This window comes from Orbicella franksi, chromosome 5 (assembly GCF_964199315.1).
Source record: "Orbicella franksi chromosome 5, jaOrbFran1.1, whole genome shotgun sequence".
Lineage (NCBI taxonomy): Eukaryota > Metazoa > Cnidaria > Anthozoa > Scleractinia > Merulinidae > Orbicella > Orbicella franksi.
In genome coordinates, this window is record NC_138149.1 from 7365174 (window position 1) to 7382761 (window position 17588).

General features: G+C 39.9%; 3 protein-coding genes across 3 annotated transcripts in view; all 3 read right to left on the reverse strand.

The window, feature by feature from the left end:
- LOC145488634 (neuroligin-4, X-linked-like) overlaps positions 1-17588 on the reverse strand; it is a 198055-nt gene that overhangs the window by 69754 nt on the left and 110713 nt on the right. The gene's annotated exons all lie outside the window — the stretch shown is intronic.
- LOC145488672 (myosin-2 essential light chain-like) lies at positions 92-8154 on the reverse strand. The gene is made up of 5 exons (XM_081467594.1): positions 7748-8154; positions 7535-7669; positions 2116-2283; positions 1103-1180; positions 92-344 (listed from the first exon to the last, which is right to left on the reverse strand). Exons 1-5 carry the CDS (start codon positions 7776-7778, stop codon positions 316-318), a joined length of 441 nt encoding a protein of 146 aa, XP_081323720.1. The 5' UTR covers positions 7779-8154; the 3' UTR covers positions 92-315.
- Positions 10509-17036, reverse strand: LOC145488671 (myosin-2 essential light chain-like). Its single transcript, XM_081467593.1, has 6 exons — positions 16959-17036; positions 16848-16875; positions 16547-16690; positions 12958-13128; positions 11834-11911; positions 10509-10782 (listed from the first exon to the last, which is right to left on the reverse strand). The coding sequence occupies exons 1-6, from the start codon at positions 16959-16961 to the stop codon at positions 10754-10756; spliced, it is 453 nt and encodes a 150-aa protein (XP_081323719.1). The 5' UTR covers positions 16962-17036; the 3' UTR covers positions 10509-10753.

Below are 17588 nucleotides of genomic sequence, written 5' to 3' on the forward strand. Positions count from 1 at the left end.
TATTGCGATACTTTACAACAACGGCGTTGGTTGGCCGTTATGGAGCGTTTTCTTGAGTAATTCGCAATAAAGAAGAGAATGAACAACCACATTGAAAAATAAAGTTTCAATCACTTTATTGAACAAACAAGTGCTAACTTGACATGTTTGTGACAGTTTTGTTTCTCTATCCAACACGTTGGGGCAGTAAATCAGAAAAGAAGTACATTTTGACACCATTAACTAACTCTAGATTGCTAACAGATCGATCATATGGAGCTGAAATGTTAAAGAGAAGCTTCAGATATTTGTACGACGGAGATTGCTTTCCTTTGCCTAGTTCGACATAACCATGTTGACAAAGTCTATGAAACAAAAGAAACAAAAAAGCGTTATTGTATAAATCACCTAGCGAAAGTCTTTCGGTGGGTACGTCACTTGCAACTGAAGTTTTCGGACGATTTTAATTTCGGTCAAAAAAGTGTCCGAAATAAAACCGTCCGAAATTTTTAAGCGTCCGAAATATTTACAGTACAGTACAGAGCTGTAAAGTAGCTCCAAAGCGCTAAGTTTCCCTTATGCCGCTTTACGGAGCGAACTCTAGCTGGGACGCTACTTGACATTCGCGACGCCTTGACACAGTTTGCGTTATTTTCTCGTCGGTTTATTCGTAAAACCTCGAGGCTGTAGTAAAACATCATCTTTTGATGTTGTTTCAGTCTAATTCGTGTTTTGTAGGCGTAAACTTATTTTAGCTATGTTTTAGCTATGTCCAGAATTTGTCCGAAATGTGATAAAAGTGTCCGAAAACTAAACGTCACTGACAAAAGTCTTGACAAGAGATCTTGAGACTCACTTTCGTTGCTAATTTTTTTTTTTTTTTTTTTTTACGGTTAATATTTTTTTACATCATCATCTGTCTTAATGGCGCCATGGGACGCATAAGTTCCAACTTTTACACCTAACGGATAAATTTTTGGCCCGTTGTACAGCTAACGGTTGATAGTGATTGAACGTTCTCATATGCGAAGCACCCTCAAACACGGTCCGCAAGGAGAGCGTTTAGTAATGCCAGGCATTTATTAATATTCACAGGCTTTTATAGATTAGTGGAGCCAATCACCTGCAGTGTTGATAAATCCTCCATGCTCTCCCACATCATCGAATAAAATGTCCACCTGCTTATCTCGGAGTTTGTTACCTGTCGATCGAAACACCAATATGAACAAAATGTGGGCAAGCAACGCGTTTAGAGAGCTATGTTAAAAAAAAAAATTAAAACTATGAACTGAAAACTTCTATTACAAGCTTGTAAGTTTATGAACAACCATTGGATTGCAGTAGACGGCTAAATCGGGTACCACTGGGGTTACCCAGGCCGCCACGGCCGATTGATCGATGGGTTTAATTAATTTCTTTACTTAAAATTAACATAGACTTAATGTTCTAACTTCCAACTGGTCCGTTATAAGAGTTAAACTTTGGTTTGAGGACAAAAGGTGAAATGCAGGCAGAGTTGCCATCGTTGACTTGTACGAAGCAATCAGGGAGGCGGCGCGGCCGAGTGGTCAGGGCGCCGGACTTGAAATCTGAAGTCCTGCTCAGAACTGGAGTTGCTTCTCGACAGACCCGAATTCAACTCCTCGACCATGCTTTTAAACAGCCAACTGGTCTGCCTTCAGCCTGTTGAGTTTTTTAAGCCTATTGTGTTTATTTGAAGTATTTCTTTCTTTCAGTTTGAGTGGGATGCCAGAGAACTAGCTGATTGTGGCTAAGCGTACCGACCACTATAAACATTCAACGTTTATTTAATCTTATTATGTGGCCAGCTCCGTGAGCGGGCAAGATGAATCAAATCCTGCGCTGTGATTGGCTACCCGAGCGGGCAAGATGGAGCTATCTTGCCCGCTCGGGACTACCCGCCGTGTCCCGCAAGAAACATTTCCGCGAAAGCCATATAATAAATCCTTTATTGACCAAGCTTGTTCGGTCAAGATGGCTGGATATTGGCCTTGTTCTTTTTTGCGAGTTTATGGACCTCGACTCCGTCTCGGTCCATGAACACGCAAAAAAAAGAACTTGGCCAATCTCCAGCCATCTTGACCTCACACTTGGTCAATAACCCATACATCTTACCTAGCGAGGTTAACACATGACGCATTTCACCAGAAGCGACTCTCCCCGCGTTGTCCTTGTCAAACACGCTTAGAGTTTCAATGAACTGTTGAGCGCTGACTGGTTTGGATCTCTGTTTCTCGGTAAGGAAGATTGGCAGAAATTCTTCAAACCTGATGCGTTTGTTACCTGCAAAAACATGGCAAGCTTGATATTGTACCTTAGTCTCCGATTTCAGCGTTTTTAGAATGATTTTAGAAAGGGCACGGCACTATAATCCACCTTTTTAACCGTCCGATTTTCAAAATGACTGATTCTGCCTCCTGATGCATTATTTCTAAGTCGTCTTGCCTGACGACGAGGCGCCACCAACTTCAACGTGAAACAAGATGGTGAATTTATTTTTACAGGAACTGTACCACCCCGTCTTTTATTGACGAATTACGCTACACTTTTCTTTACCTCTCGCGTGAAAAGGTTACTCCTTTTGAACGGAGCTTAGCCATCGAAGCAAGCGTTCCCGTACGAATAGCTTTTTCCGCATTCTGGAGCGAGAGCAAAAAAACAACCCGACAAATCAGGGGTAATCGATTTTTCTGCTCTCCAAATTGCCGCGCCGCCAGAATGCGGTAAAAGCTTTTCGTATGGGAACCCTTGCTACGCAGACTAGGCGGAGCTTTCCGTACAACACATTATACGGATTACGCTCTCGTTTCGTAAGATGCAAGGCACGGAGTGTTTACGGTTTACGGTTTACGGACAACAGCAAACTACGACTCTCTTGTAAGGTTAATTGCTAGGGAAGCGCGGCACGATAAACAGGTCATCACACTGGTGTTTGGTTTTCACCTCTGCAGTAATTTACGATCGTTCACCAATTCCGAAGATGATGGGTGGAAAAGCGTCCATTTTATGATCCAATAAATCCTTGTAAGGGATCGAAGGTGATTACAAGGAGATCCACTGTTGAAATCATCATTATTGACGATGTTCTTGCGTTATGTTGTCTTATTTCATGAGTCGTAGAGCAAGAAAAATTGTGGCCGATTCAAAAAGAACGCATCTACCTAATGGATTTATTGAAAATCGAAGAAAACCCGGGTTTAATTCCGCTATCGACGCTTTATAATACCGAAAACATGCTCTGAAATCCTCGCTGCAGTTCCGGATATATTTTCCACAAGTAATGAGGTCAAGAGAGAACTATCTGAGGTCCAAGTGGTCGTAACTGGCTTTTATATATGTCTCAGGATTAATGAAAACCACACCCTGCTCTTCAACGTAGACGATACAAAAATGGAAAGGAATGTCAATCTTATCAGTTTCACTCATTTATTTTCCTTTTCGTGCTTTGCTCTATTATTATTATTATTATTATTATTATTATTATTATTAACTTTGCCTGATATTCAAGAATTATTGGAGCCTTTGGAGAATGCCATATGTAAGGTGCTCATCCCTGCAATTATGGAGCATAGGTGCACTCGGCTGGACAGGGACATTCTAGCACTGCCAGTCCGTCTAGGGGGGCTTGGCATGACAAACCCGTGTCTTGACGCAAATCTTGAGCAATCCTCCTCCGTCAAAGTTACCATCCCGCTGGTCCAACAGATCGTGGCTCAATCCCATCAGATGCCGGATGATTCTTTGGTCAAGCGACTACAACAGCCAATGAGGAGTGAGAGAGCAACGGTGCTCCAAGACAGGGCAGAGCATATCAGAGGGGTTGCCCTACAGAAAGTCCAACGGGCACTTGACCTTGCTGCGGAAAAAGGGTCATCTGTTTGGCTGACGGTACTCCCCCTTCGTGAAACGGGTTTCAATCTGAATAAGAGAGAGTTCCGCGATGCAATCAAACTGCGCTACGATTGGCCGGTTGATGATATCCCCTCCACCTGTGTATGCGGTGATGCTTTTACAGTGGACCACGCAATGATATGCAAGAGAGGTGGGTTCATTACCCAACGTCACAATGAGCTCAGGGACTTAGAAGCCGAACTCCTGAATATGGTTTGTACCGATGTTGAGATTGAGCCTGTCCTGCAAGACATCTCGGGTGAACAGCTGAGAAGAGGTTCTAATCGAGCTCCAGATGCGAGATTAGATATTCATGCGCGCGGGTTCTGGGAGAACCAACTATCGGCATTCTTTGACGTGAGGGTTTGTCACCCTAATGCTGATTCGTATAGGGACCTAGAGCTCCAACAGATATACCGCAATCATGAGAACGAGAAGAAGCGCCTTTACGCGAGGAGGGTTTAGGATATCGAACAAGGAACTTTTACACCCCTTATTTTCACGTCAACAGGCGGCATGGGAAACGAATGCTTGCAATACCATTCCAGACTGGCGCAGCTGATCTCCATCAAGAAAGGAGAACATTATGCTAAAACAATCTCCTGGATAAGAGCAAGGACATCCTTCGCTTTACTAAGATCCGCACTAATCTGCCTAAGAGGTTCAAGAGCTAGAAGGAAAGCCTTTTGTGACTTTAAGAACATTGATATTGACGTTGAAACCCAGGAGGGAGCCATTATGTAAACACTGTTGAATTAGGTTTTAATAGTTTATTTCTTTTACTTACTTTTACCTTGTATATACCAATTTGTATGTTTTTTAAAAAAATTATTATTATTATTGTTATTATTATTATTATTATTGTTATTATTATTATTATTTTTTTTTTTCTCATCGTTTGGAGTGATTTTGAGGCCTTTATAATTAGCAGTCGAGCGGGAAATCAAACTTTGAGTGTGTACGTCGTTTAGTGTGAACGAACGCATTTTTTCTTTGGCACGGTTTTCACAAACCCACTCATATTCGTAGAGGTGCTTAAATTTGTTGTAAAGCTGGGCTTAAAGGAGAGTTTATAAAGCATCTAACTATACAAAGAAAACTCTAATCTGTTTTTGGCGGGAACAGAAGGCATTCTTATTTTCAGTTTAAAATCGATCAGATGTGTTTTGGGTCGGATTTACTGCCTTAAGACAACCCTGTACTAAGTAATCTGAGTGGCACTTTCATGTATATGGTACCATTTGTTCTCGATAAATAACTTTTGGCGAGTGAAATTTTCTGAAGAAATTGTTTTGCATGACTTTCAGTTTGGGGGACTCTTGGCAATCAAAAGGGTTAATAAAACAGCTTTGCAATGAAATTTGTATTATTTGTTACAGATAGTGCTGTAATTCTAGACACTACGATAAAAGATTATTTGGCTGTAACTGAAAGATAAAGTCCCACAAGTGAACGAGATAACCTTTTCTTTATGGGTGACCTGTATTCAGTTGCACAAACCCCAATGTTACGAGCCGTTTCGGTGTTGAAAGGAGAACAAAAAAACACCCTGAAACTAAGGTCGGAGGAATTTGCAAACGGAGGTTGCACTCTGAAAACGCATCAAATGTTTTCCGTCCACACTATGCCGGAGGAATTTAAAAACGCAACAATCACCGGTCATTTGGATTTGCGCTTCACAAAACTCGCTCAGGGAAATCACATGAAGATCGTGACAACATCGTTTTCGAAAAGTTCCGTTTTCAAAATATTTTCCGTCCACACGAAAACGCAAAGCCGGCGTTTTTAAATCCCGGGGGGGACTCCCATATGGAGTGGACGGGGATGCTCGTCGGAAATTTTGAATTTAACCCCTAAAAGAGACCAATCTGGGCGTGGCCGAAGCTTATGCAGACCCCTAAAAGAGACCAGTTTATAAAACAGACAAATAAAAAGTACAGTGACATTTAATGATGGCGAATTTGTTTATATGAATTGAGTAAATATAAAGAATCAAAATTCTTTCTGTTTTGTTATTTCTTCGTGTGCAACCCTTAACGAGACCTTGACGGCTAAAAATAATGACATTTTGCCCAGAACACCCTAAGCGAGACCAAAATCCGAAATTTACACCCCTAAGCGAGACGACGAGCATCCCCGTCCATTCCATATGGGAGTTCCCCCCCCCCTCCCCGGTTTCAAATTCCTCCGGTTTGAAGAGCGTTTTCGAGAAAAGCTCTATTTTGGTGACGGTTAGTGCGCACAGTAAGCCCAACCGTAGAAATAAAGCTGCGTTTTCAAATCCCTCCGCATCGCCCAGTGTGGACGCGGAGCCTAAAGCTAGTAAAATATTTTGGCCAGCGATGGAGAAAAGTGACCCTCACTGAAGTCACAACAGCTTGTTTCATTATTTATCTTCGGGTATGAACATACTATATCTTCCACTTAAGACGGTTGATGTGGAATAACAAAAAGGCAGTGATCCGAATCAAAATTTCTCTCGAGGAAAAAGCGTTCTGTTTCTCAATTCTGCCTTCAAACCAAGTAAAGCATTGAGGATACCAGCTATCAGTGGAAAAAAAAAGAAACATTTCACTGTGCAGTACGAAATAATCTGGCAGAAATGAGTTTGTTTAAGAGATTTCATTTCAATTAATAAAAAAGATAAGATATAAGCTTAATAGCTAATTACTGCCAAATCTGACAATCGTTTAATTTATAATCGCATTCTAATTTGCACAATGAATTTCCCGCGGCTATGCTTTCAAAACAGCGATGGCTTTCATTGTGAACAGCTACTGCGTAAATTCGTTACCTGTCAGACAAATAAAAAGGCTAGTAATGAAACATAATATGGCAGATGACAACTCCTTTGCGACTAATTGTTTTCAAGGGGTATTGATTTCGGCAAGTTTTTGTTGCTGCACACCAAAATATGCAAAGTGTTTTGTGATCAAAAGCGTGAAAGGAAGAAAGCTATCAACACTTCATTTGTTTTTTAAAACGTAGAATGATCAAATTCCTCTGATGTGCTCGTATTTTTTTGTCACAATTCCAATAACTACATGTTTGGCGGTGTTCAGTTAATTTTAAGCGATTTCCCTAAATGGATGTCCAGATCATTTTACTCGCAGCTGTTACGTTTCTGAAAGGCTTTCTCGCTACAATTACGCTCGTTCAATATACTCATGACAAAACAACTCGAACGAGATTATTCCACATACGAAAATTGCGTGACATTACTGTTTATTGAAGAAAGGGGATAGAAGTTGTTATATCGTCTGCTACAGGAAACCAGCTGGACGAAACTTGGCATAAATCGGCTTTAAAACTTAACCTCGAATGTTTTTGCAGTCGAGATGAAAATCAGACTCGTAACATCTGTGATAAAGTCTAGCTGTACTCAGCCAAGTTCTCCTTCGTTGTGCGTCTGAATTGCACTGAAGAAATTCAAAATTTCTCTCAACCTCGAACGAATAACCTTTTGACTAAACAAATGAACAAACCCACGTTGGTATTGCTACGTCCCTGAGCTCAAATCAGTGACCGCCAATAACGTATACCACAGGAATATAAGCCTTTAATTATAAATAAATCCGGCTCGATTAAAATATTCGCTGATCAGTAATTAAAATTTAGCAACAAATAGAAAATTATTCCTCACCCACGTCCTTTTCGATCTTGTCTATATCCTCGTCGTCGGGATTAAGGTTCAACGAGCGAAGCAAGCAGCCAATCTGGTCAGATTCAATCTTACCGTCTCCCTGGTCGTCAAACAGCGAGAACGCTTCTCTGTACTCTGCGTGAAAACATTCGCGGAAAATTCAAATGTAACTGACAATATCACCCGCAATTTTAACGTTAATACACTACTCACCGTCCATTTCTTCTTGAGTGGGTTGAGACATTTTGACGGTCAGGGATTCGTGAAGCAAGGGAGTAAGTGTGGGTGAAGACGAACGTTTGATTGAAATGCTCAATTTATAGACAAGGGAAGTCCTGGAATTACATGCGGGTATTTAAGAGGGTGGGGTCATTGTGGCACGCTTACGAAATTGTAGCGTGGGTCGGGTAACACACGGTAAGTTAAGCGGGGGGCGGGGGGGGGATTGATCTTGATAAAAATGTACTTCACTGCTCTCCCTTCATGTTTACCACCAGAAATGGTCCACATCAGAAAAACTACATTAAACAGGTTTTTCTTCAGAATTTTTCTTCAGTATTTGCTTATGGTGGGTATTTCAATTTGAAAAGAAAATTTTAGGTTTCTTATGTTTACTTTACTGCTTGCAGGCAGACATTTTCACCAGTAATTTCCTCTGTCTCGCACGGAGAAGCGAGAAACATAAAAGAAAATAGCTTACATCTACACGCAGAGGATATGTTTTCTTGTGCTCAATAGCTGGCTTTTTAACAATGGCCACAAGGCAAAACACAGTTTGTCGTTTTAGATCACACTGAGAGTAAAACAAAAACTCCGCCTCTTTCAGAGCGAGAGAGGCTGAGAAAAAATGAAGACTCGGCTATAAATAGCGAGAATATTAAGCAGTTTCAGTAATTTTTGAAAAAGATTCCTTTCTTCGATGTGTACCTCAAGAAGCCCATGAATATCTCAAGGCGTGGTTAACATCAACAAAGTAGAATTTTATTAACTCATTTTCGCAGACCAATTTGAGCTCGAGGCACTAGCCATTGTCAAAGATACGCCTCTTTAACGCTGGGCCAGTTATCACTGAAGGGCGGGGCCTAATAAGAGGCATTCCTCTATTGAGAGTAGTTTGTAATTTATTGGTAATCCGGCAAGATGATAATGAAAAGTAATCTTGAGTCGTGCAGATACCAAATATATAGCCAGCACTTCGCGACCACAGAACCGAGAAAGAAAAACAGTTTAAAACAACCACCAAATTAAAAAAAAAAAAACAGATAGTCGTTATTATAGTGATAGGAGAAGTATTATTCAACAAGACTTGTTGTTAAGAGATAACAGAAGTCTTGAATTTTATTTATAGGGTTGCAAAGAAAACTTGATTTTATCATCAGGAATGAAAAACAGTCGCATTCCAATGGAGTTAAAAAGATAAACAATAAATAAATAAATTTCGGAGAGGAAAACCGTCAGTAGCGCACGTTACAGTTTTTATGCGGTTCTTCTATCCAGGTCGAATTGGAATTTGGAGAGGCTGTATTTAGAACCTACAGTAACAACGAAACAACCCATGGCGCCAGGACGAAAGAAAATCCGGGCCACATTGGTGGGAGGAATGCTCTGACACCGCTGCGCCATCTAGTGCTCCCCTAGAGTAGAGTGCTAGATAGCGCACTGCTTTCTAAAAGTCTCCTAGATAAGGGAGAACCCCTCTGTACTGACCCCGTAGACCATAGATGTTTGGAAGCATATAAGTAGTTCAAATACCCAGTTATGAGCATATGGTATGATCATGAAGTCCATGAACGTTCTTCAGTTGGCGGAGTTTACAAGATCTGCCTTTAATTTTGCACTTTGGAAAGACTGGATTTTTTTTTTTTCGGGAGTGGGGTGGGAGAGGCTTGAGAGGTGCGCGCACAGTTTGGCGATGTCATTTATCTAAATACTGAAGTACTTTAGATAACTGTCCAACGGATTTTTCGAGGAAAGGTGAAAATCGCAAAAATCACTGCCAAAGTGTTTTACTTTGGAACTGGTATATACCCTTCACAGAGGGGAGAAGTGAAATTCAGCGTTTAAAACCACGCGCTCAAATGCAGAGTCTGCAACTATATCAAGTGTCTCCAATAAGTAGAGGGTTTTTTTCCCCATCGGCTTGATGTTAAGACACATTAATAAAGTTTATGTATGTATGTCAGATTTTTGTATCACTTTATTAATAGATCGTTACACTGCATAGGAAGTTGCATTTAAGGAAAGATAGCAGGGGATAAACTTACTGCAGTACTGAATTTCTATTTTCAATCAACACTGTACCTCAATTGAACAATTTTTTAATCTCGAAAGTTACGACCGTCGTTACTTTTAAATTTAGCAGCCTTTCTTATCGCCTCTTTTGGGAGTCGTTTTAAAGGGGTTAGCTATTATTGGTTTGCGGACAAAGCTAAAGTTTATGAGTGCAAGTGTAAACTCCCTGATGACTGTAGGCAGACAGAAGTCTGACAATGGCCAATAGGCCATATTGGTATTCTAACCCTGCAGTCTAAGATGATGAATACAACCACAAAGTTTGGATTCCCTGTAGAAACACCTCATAGAGGGAATTGGGCATCATTTAGGTGCTATTCGGGAAAGGAGCCTGCGCTTGAGGGGCAAAAATCGAGTATAGCCATTATTTCCAGCTCCTAATATCGTAATAATAATGTATGGATCCTGCATGCACTTTGTTTTATCAGAAGATAAAAACATAGTATATTTTAACCATATTTAATGTTTTGCACGCTGTATCAAAGTATTAAAGTGGTCAAGTGCCAAAAGTATAAATATACTATCAACTCATGTACAAATCCAGTTATTCAAAAAATTCCCCAGTATTCTCAAATTTTATGAGAGTATAATGCAAGGGCTTGGCTCTTCAATACTTCTTAACTAATGCAACACAACACTAAAATACCTATAATATATTTTATTATGAGATGGAGTCAATGAGTTTTCAATAAGCTGTCCAATTTTATTTTTTCTTCTGCAAAAGTATCTACTGACCTTCCAAAATTACAAAACTGCCAAATGTATAGAAAAATTATGAACAATACTTTGTAAATCCCAGTTATATTATTAAGGCTCTTGTTTGATAATCATTTTGATGACGATAACTAATCTGTAGTAAGTGTTACAATCAGTTTTATTCATACAGCATCATTGAACCACAGGTAAATTAATCTGGAAAAGTGAAAGTTACCCAGTCATAACCATCTTGACAAATTCTGTCAAAAAATAATAATAATACTAGTAATCAACAACAACAAAACTAAAAAATTAAAAAGTAGGCAGATTTACATGTAGTTATAAACATCAATAATTAGGTAAAATTTTATATCTTCAGCTTCTCTCAATCTTTTAACAGATCTAGACATGAACATTCAAAAAGCAAGGCGAGAGCAGAAATCTAAGATATCCATGTAGTTCCTAGAATTTAAGACTGTAAACCTGCAGAATTAGTGGTTTGTGGAACATCTAGGGTGCATGCAGAATTTTAGAAAAGGGGGTGAACTCAAGATACAGACCGCCAAAGGCAGTCCCACTAAGGGGGGTCTAAGGGCATCCTCCCCTGTAAAATTTTTAAAACTGAGGTCCTTGGAAATGGGATTTCCGGCATGCTGAGGCCAAGTCAGGGTGTTCTAATGTCTCATTTTTGTTTCAATTTAGAGGCCAGGGATTGACTGACCCCCATGGACCCCCCCAGATCTGCCCCGGAGCATGATCCCAAAAGAAATGAGAATTGGAGACACAAGAGAGAAAATGGTGAATGGAATGAAATTCATTCCCATCCTCCTTGGTCTTCCTACTTTTTCTTTTGGGTTTGTTGCTCATTGTTAGGACCTCATTACCCTTTACTTTCCCATCATGTAAGACAACTATCGGCTATGCAGGATACCACTAAAAAAGGGTGATGTACCCTTACCAGGTATGTGCATAGTTAATAGAGGGAAATGGTTAGGAAGGCCGGTAAACATCAAAGAAGCAAACAAACAGGCTAGGATGTCCTTGACCCTGCACATCTTTTGTTTTATGTTCATCGCTTATGCATGAATTACATAATCACAATGCTTCTATTGATTTGTTGTCTGAGCACACATAACCACCTTTTGTATTCTGCCAGGTTTTGTGTAGGGTCAGCCCCCAAAATAGGAAACAAAAACATACAACAAAGAACTTTGCCGGGTTTCCTAACCATTTCCCTCCATTAACTATGTGATTTATGTATTATCATGTACATGTACATTGTACTGCAGCGTAAAAGAAATCAATATTTACCTTCATAGTTTATTTGTCCTTGATTATCCTCCAAACCACTAAGGAGCAAGTCAACTTCCTCTTCAGTCATTTTTTCTCCTTAAGAAAATAAAATGCTGTTAATGCCAGCTCTCAGTGAATTTCACGAGCTTATTATCAATATTACCGAGGAAACAATGTTGCTAATGAGACTGCTCATTTCTAGCAATGTGACCTTACTGGCCTGGTCTAAAGCTGGAGCCCCATCTTCCACGCATATGAGGAGGTGTCATGGAGGTGTCCTAGCAGGCTAGAATCTGGATTAAGTGGTCCAGGTTCGAGCACTGGCTGGGGTCATTGCCTTGTACTCTTGCCACCTTAGACTATAAATGGGTACCTATGCAACAAATTTAATGCTGGTGGTAACCCTGCAATGGACTGGCATCACATACAGAAGGGATAGAAATACTGACCTAGTTGCTTAATGCTACATACCCAGGATAAACTTCGGCTGGTATGGGCTATTTGGCCAGACACAGTCAATACATTACCAAATGAATATTGTATTGTCTAGATTAGGATAGGCAGTGAGCAGTCATTGCAACAAATTCTTCTATTTACGCTTTTTAAGTGGACAAAACCCAACAACAACATTACAAAGTGCTATTAAAGATGCACTGTATTATATTGCAGGCTATGAGGAAATTAAATATTAAGTTACAGACGGACCATTACTATTTTGAGTAGAGGGGGGTAAACAATTTCAAAAAAAGAATCCTACACAGCAAAAAGTGCTAAAAAAAATTGAGCATTTCAAGTGCTTTCTACTAGTCAGGTCCTGTGCTTGACTTCAATAACTCCTGCACAAGCTATTGCCCACCAAAAAAATCATGCACAACCAAAAGGTGACAAAAAAATTTAATGCCCTAGGAAATTGCCCAATCCCCATACCCCACCCCGTCAAAAAAAAAAAAAAATGGTCTGTCTCTTATTTCCACATTGATGAGATTGATGATTTGCACACTGGGCGACACAGTTTTGTAGTATCCTTGAAAATCTTATTTCCCCCAACACATCCACAATAATTATGGTGTATACGTAAGGCAAGATCAGAGTGAATATTTAGAACATAGACTGCATTGAGAAAGGAAAAAAAGGAATCCAACCTAATCCTGTTAGCACATGACGCAACTCAGCAGCAGATATCTGGCCACTACCATCTCTGTCAAAGACTCGTAGGCCATCCACAAAACCCTCATTGGAACTTAGGGTGGGTTTTCTTTGACCGAAGGACAGGAATATAGGCAAAAACTCTTCAAAAGAGATGCGCTTAGAACCTAAAGAGGGAGATTTAAAAGTAAATATTTTTGCAGTGCAGTGTATGATACAAAAGAGCAAAACAAATTAGAGATACCAAGATGCTAGGCTATCAAAAATATTACGAAAAATATATCACAGTTTTGAAAAAATGAGCATGCACACTGATTGCTCAAAATTTTCAGATGGGCCTTCGTTACCACTGTATGTTCATTGTACTTCTTAGACAGGGAAATTCTTGTTAGAAGTAACAAACCCATTTTGTACTGCATCAATTTGAACTCAGCAGGTCAGTCTCAATCAGTTTTTGAAAACTAAAACCACTCACTAAAGTTCATAACTAGCCAGCATCACAGGTGAACTCAACCACATTGTCATGCTAACCAGCAACCAAATGAGGTTTCTGGATTACAGATGGACTTAACAGGTGAAGGTCATCTGTGACAAAGGTAGCTATCTTGTACCCTTGTCCCAGAGGTTTTTCTTGATTTTTCTCTGCATGAGAGAGCTGCGAGAGAGCCGCAAAGCGGTGAAAACACGAGTCGCGAAGCTTGAATCTCACTTTCATGCAGACGCCAGTGTCAGGATCTGACCCTCGGGCTTGGATTGGCTGGTATTTTTACAAACACGCAAATCAATATGATTGGTTCGTTTGATTAGTAATACCGAGGGGATGGAGGGGATGGAGGGGATATCTGTCACTGCACTTCTTGAGGTAAATTTTGCCTGCCTACCAGGGAAGGAATTTGTTTGCAAAATACTTCAGTTCTCAGTTTATACACGTTCAAGATTCACCTGTGTTCGACATGGATTGTTTCTGACAGTGTCTTCGAAGAAATTTTGACTTCAGTACTCGAGGAGCATTTTCCAGAGATTGAAAGTCTCACCGAACATCAAAAGAAAGCCTTGCTCACAGTCATAAATCGCAAGGATGTGTTGTTCGCCATCCTGCCAACCAGACATGGAAAATCAATTATATTTCAGTTGCTCCCTGATGTCTGCAAATACCTGTACCTGTCAGGTTATTCATACCCTCATCATGCCACAATTTTGGTTGTGTGTCCTCTAAGTCTCTTGTGGACTCTCATATTCGTGAACTGCGAAACCGTGGCATTTCAGTGGCCAGTTTGAGCAGCGAAGACAAGAAGCTTATGGCTTTCTATTCGAAAGTCCTGAGTCCTTCTTACAAAACGAGTAAGTGGAGAAACATGCTCCGTAGTAATGTTTAACAAGACAGAACCTTCACGATCGTTGCGGATGAAAACATTAATTCTTGTAAACACGCACGTTGACTCCGGCCAAGTAGGTCAAGTGATACCACTCTCCACCACCCGAGTGGAAACCATTAGCGGCTGATAAGCACGTGATTGCTAAGTTACCATTGGTCCCTTTTGTAATTATCAATTTGACGCGTTTGACAGCAGGCATCTGCATGAAAGTGAGATTCAAGTCCAAGATAACCAGAGGTTTTTCTTTCTCGCCACTTTGCGACTCATGTTCGCCGCTTCACAAAAAGAAGAAAACTCAAGAAAAACCTCTGGGACCAGGGTAGCTATCTTGTAACGTGTAAACGAGGAGTTTGATATAAAAAGGTAGATGGAAGGTCACAATTTATCATTACTTTGGATTTATGAGTATTCAAACAACATCCCAATATTTATTATTAATTATTATTAAATAATATGCAAGTTGATCATGTCTATAAATTTAGAGAAATTTTGCAGTTTCCTCTTGATCAATTATTTTTACAAATAATTTTTTGTGGCCACAAATTAGAATTAACAACGAAATTATTGTACTTTTTAACGACATATTAGAAAAGCTCATTTGCATTTCTTAATTACGACTAAGTGAAAAGGTCTCTTTGGTTCTCAAGCACGGTGGGTATATTTTGCAGGGTGCAGGTTGCAGGTTGCAGGTTGAAATTTAATTATAACTGAAAAACCGCTGGCACTAAAAATAATTAATAACCGATATACTCGTCGGGGGTTCTTACATAAAGTAGTTCGCCTCTTTCACGTGGTGAAAACACGCTGTTATTAATATTTAGGCCTTCTTTGGCAATCTTCTAACTTGTTACGCCGTGTATGGAAACCAGAGACTTCGTACGCTTCCCAACATGTTTGTGATTGCACTTGGTTCGAGCGATGTTCTCATGTCCATCGAAAACACGATCGATCCGCTATAAGTACTTATCGATCGACACGCAGAGACTGGTGAAATCTCTTCAAAGCCATCTGGATGGCCGCTCCACAGATGTCTCCATCGATTCCAGATTTGGCTCGAGTCTTCCCTCAACAACAGAAGATTGCCATCACAAACGAAGCAAGTAAATAAAGAAATGAAATAATATAAGATTTTAACCGACGGAATATACTAGCGCAAGCTCAGTGTGCTTTCATTTTGGTACTCACAGGGAAGAAACCAAATTCAGCAGATATTTCAGATGATATTTCAGATGTCTCTTGAAAAACAATAATTCATTGCAGGCTTAAAATCATTGAAATATACTCTCCTCCCATCGCTTCGGCCGGTTTGGCACTTCAGTGGAAGCCACCTTTCTGAGCGACTGTAAACAGCGTCATGTAACAGTCACGGTAATTCTACCAACTGTACGTTCTTTCAAGTGCCAGCGGTTTTCCAGTTATAATTACATTTCAACCTGCAACCTGCACCCTGCACCCTGCAAAATATACCTGCCGTCTCGAGTACTGCTAGCTTCCAATGACCCATGTCAAAGCATTGAAACCAAGCCATTGTTTTTTGCTTCAGTGGTTCTATTGTTAGAAAATATATTTCTTTACACAGTAAATACAGGACATAACAAAACAGATTGTCATTCAGAACACACAAATAACCCAGTTGTTATCACTGAACACATTTCCTCTTGATGTAAACTCCTATGCATAATTTCAGATGATTTGTTTACCTTTCCACCGAGAAGCTTGCCCGTTGTGGTATAATCAAGTATTAAGCTTATTACAAAATACATCACAGAATTATAACTTCTAGACAATAAAATAAGCTTACTAGTAAGCTTTAGAACCTAATATTATACAATCAAAGATCCTTTTCCGCTGTTTACCACGAAGATTGCTCGGCCACGAAAGTTTGCATTTATTTGCAAAGCGTGTTTGTTATGAAAACTACATGCGAAGGAAAGCGAAAACATTACGTACGCGTTAGGAAGCAAAACTGCGGTTAGTTTTCCACAAAATGAACAACAAAAAATTTCTAGACGTAACATTTACGTGTAGAAATGGTCAGAAATTGTCGAGCTTCTAAAATTTAAAAGCCAACAATTTACCTGTGAACTATAAGCTTCAACTTTCCGCATACGAAATGACTTTAAAATTGCTTGAATTCGCTCTTTGTAACACACCTTAAACATAATTTGGCCTGCTATGAGTTAAAGATACAAATTTCAAGGTTACGTACCACTGGGATCGACTTCGTTCAAAGCCTTTTTGACTTCAGCCTGTGTAGGATTGTGTCCAAGAGATCGCAGCACCTCACCCAGTTGCGATGAATCAATTTTTCCATCGCCTCTGCGGTCGAAGAGCATAAAAGCTTCCTTGTGTTCTAGAGAATAAAAGAAGTGATGAGTTCATAAGACGAAAGAGAAGGCAATATTAACATACGAGGAAACAACAGTCACAGAGATACGAAAATATAAGCTGAACTTGATCATGAAGCGGCTTTTAAGTTACCGGGCAATTTGAGAACTCATTAAGCTTACCAGATATTTGATCTTCCGATAAAGTCGTCTGCAAAAGAAAGATGGTCATAAATGTGTGACACTGTGAACAGATCGTTAAATATCTAAATCTGAAGAGAAATAAAACGTTACCATTTTGAGCGAGATCTGTGCTGAGCTTCTCCCACTGTATTTGTGAATTCCCCACGGACTTGTCACTGCCTTTTTTGGAATCGGAAGTGCTCGGATCTTCGGAATTTCCGACTGCGACCACGCTACTAGTCAGAGTATGAATATCACACGAAATTTCTAGACGCTAAACCGCCTAGTAACTCATTAAACCCTAATACAGTTTTTGACTATTCTCAGTAATTTTCATTTGTTTAATAAACGCCCCGATAGGGATAAAAATAAACACCTTCGAGAACTTCGAGGTTCGTCACGCAACACTGAGGGACATTACGTGACTTATGTACAACCCTCCCGTCCAGTTTTCTCGCGATTCTACCTGCGCGTTCAACGATCAAATAAAAATTACGAGAAAAAAGTGGGCTGTGAACGGTCTACCACAACTTTTTTAAAATGCATTACACTCTTTTTGTTTCATGAGTAATCTTCTTTATAAGAATATCGAGGTTGAAATTAGCGAAATGAATATACCCAAGGCTGAAATTTTGGGTTGTTCGTATGCCACGCAATGTTCCTTAGTGTTGCAAAATACGGGAACCTTGATGGGGTATAGAGCAGGGGGTGTGTACCACTCTCTATTCTTCGTTTGGCTTT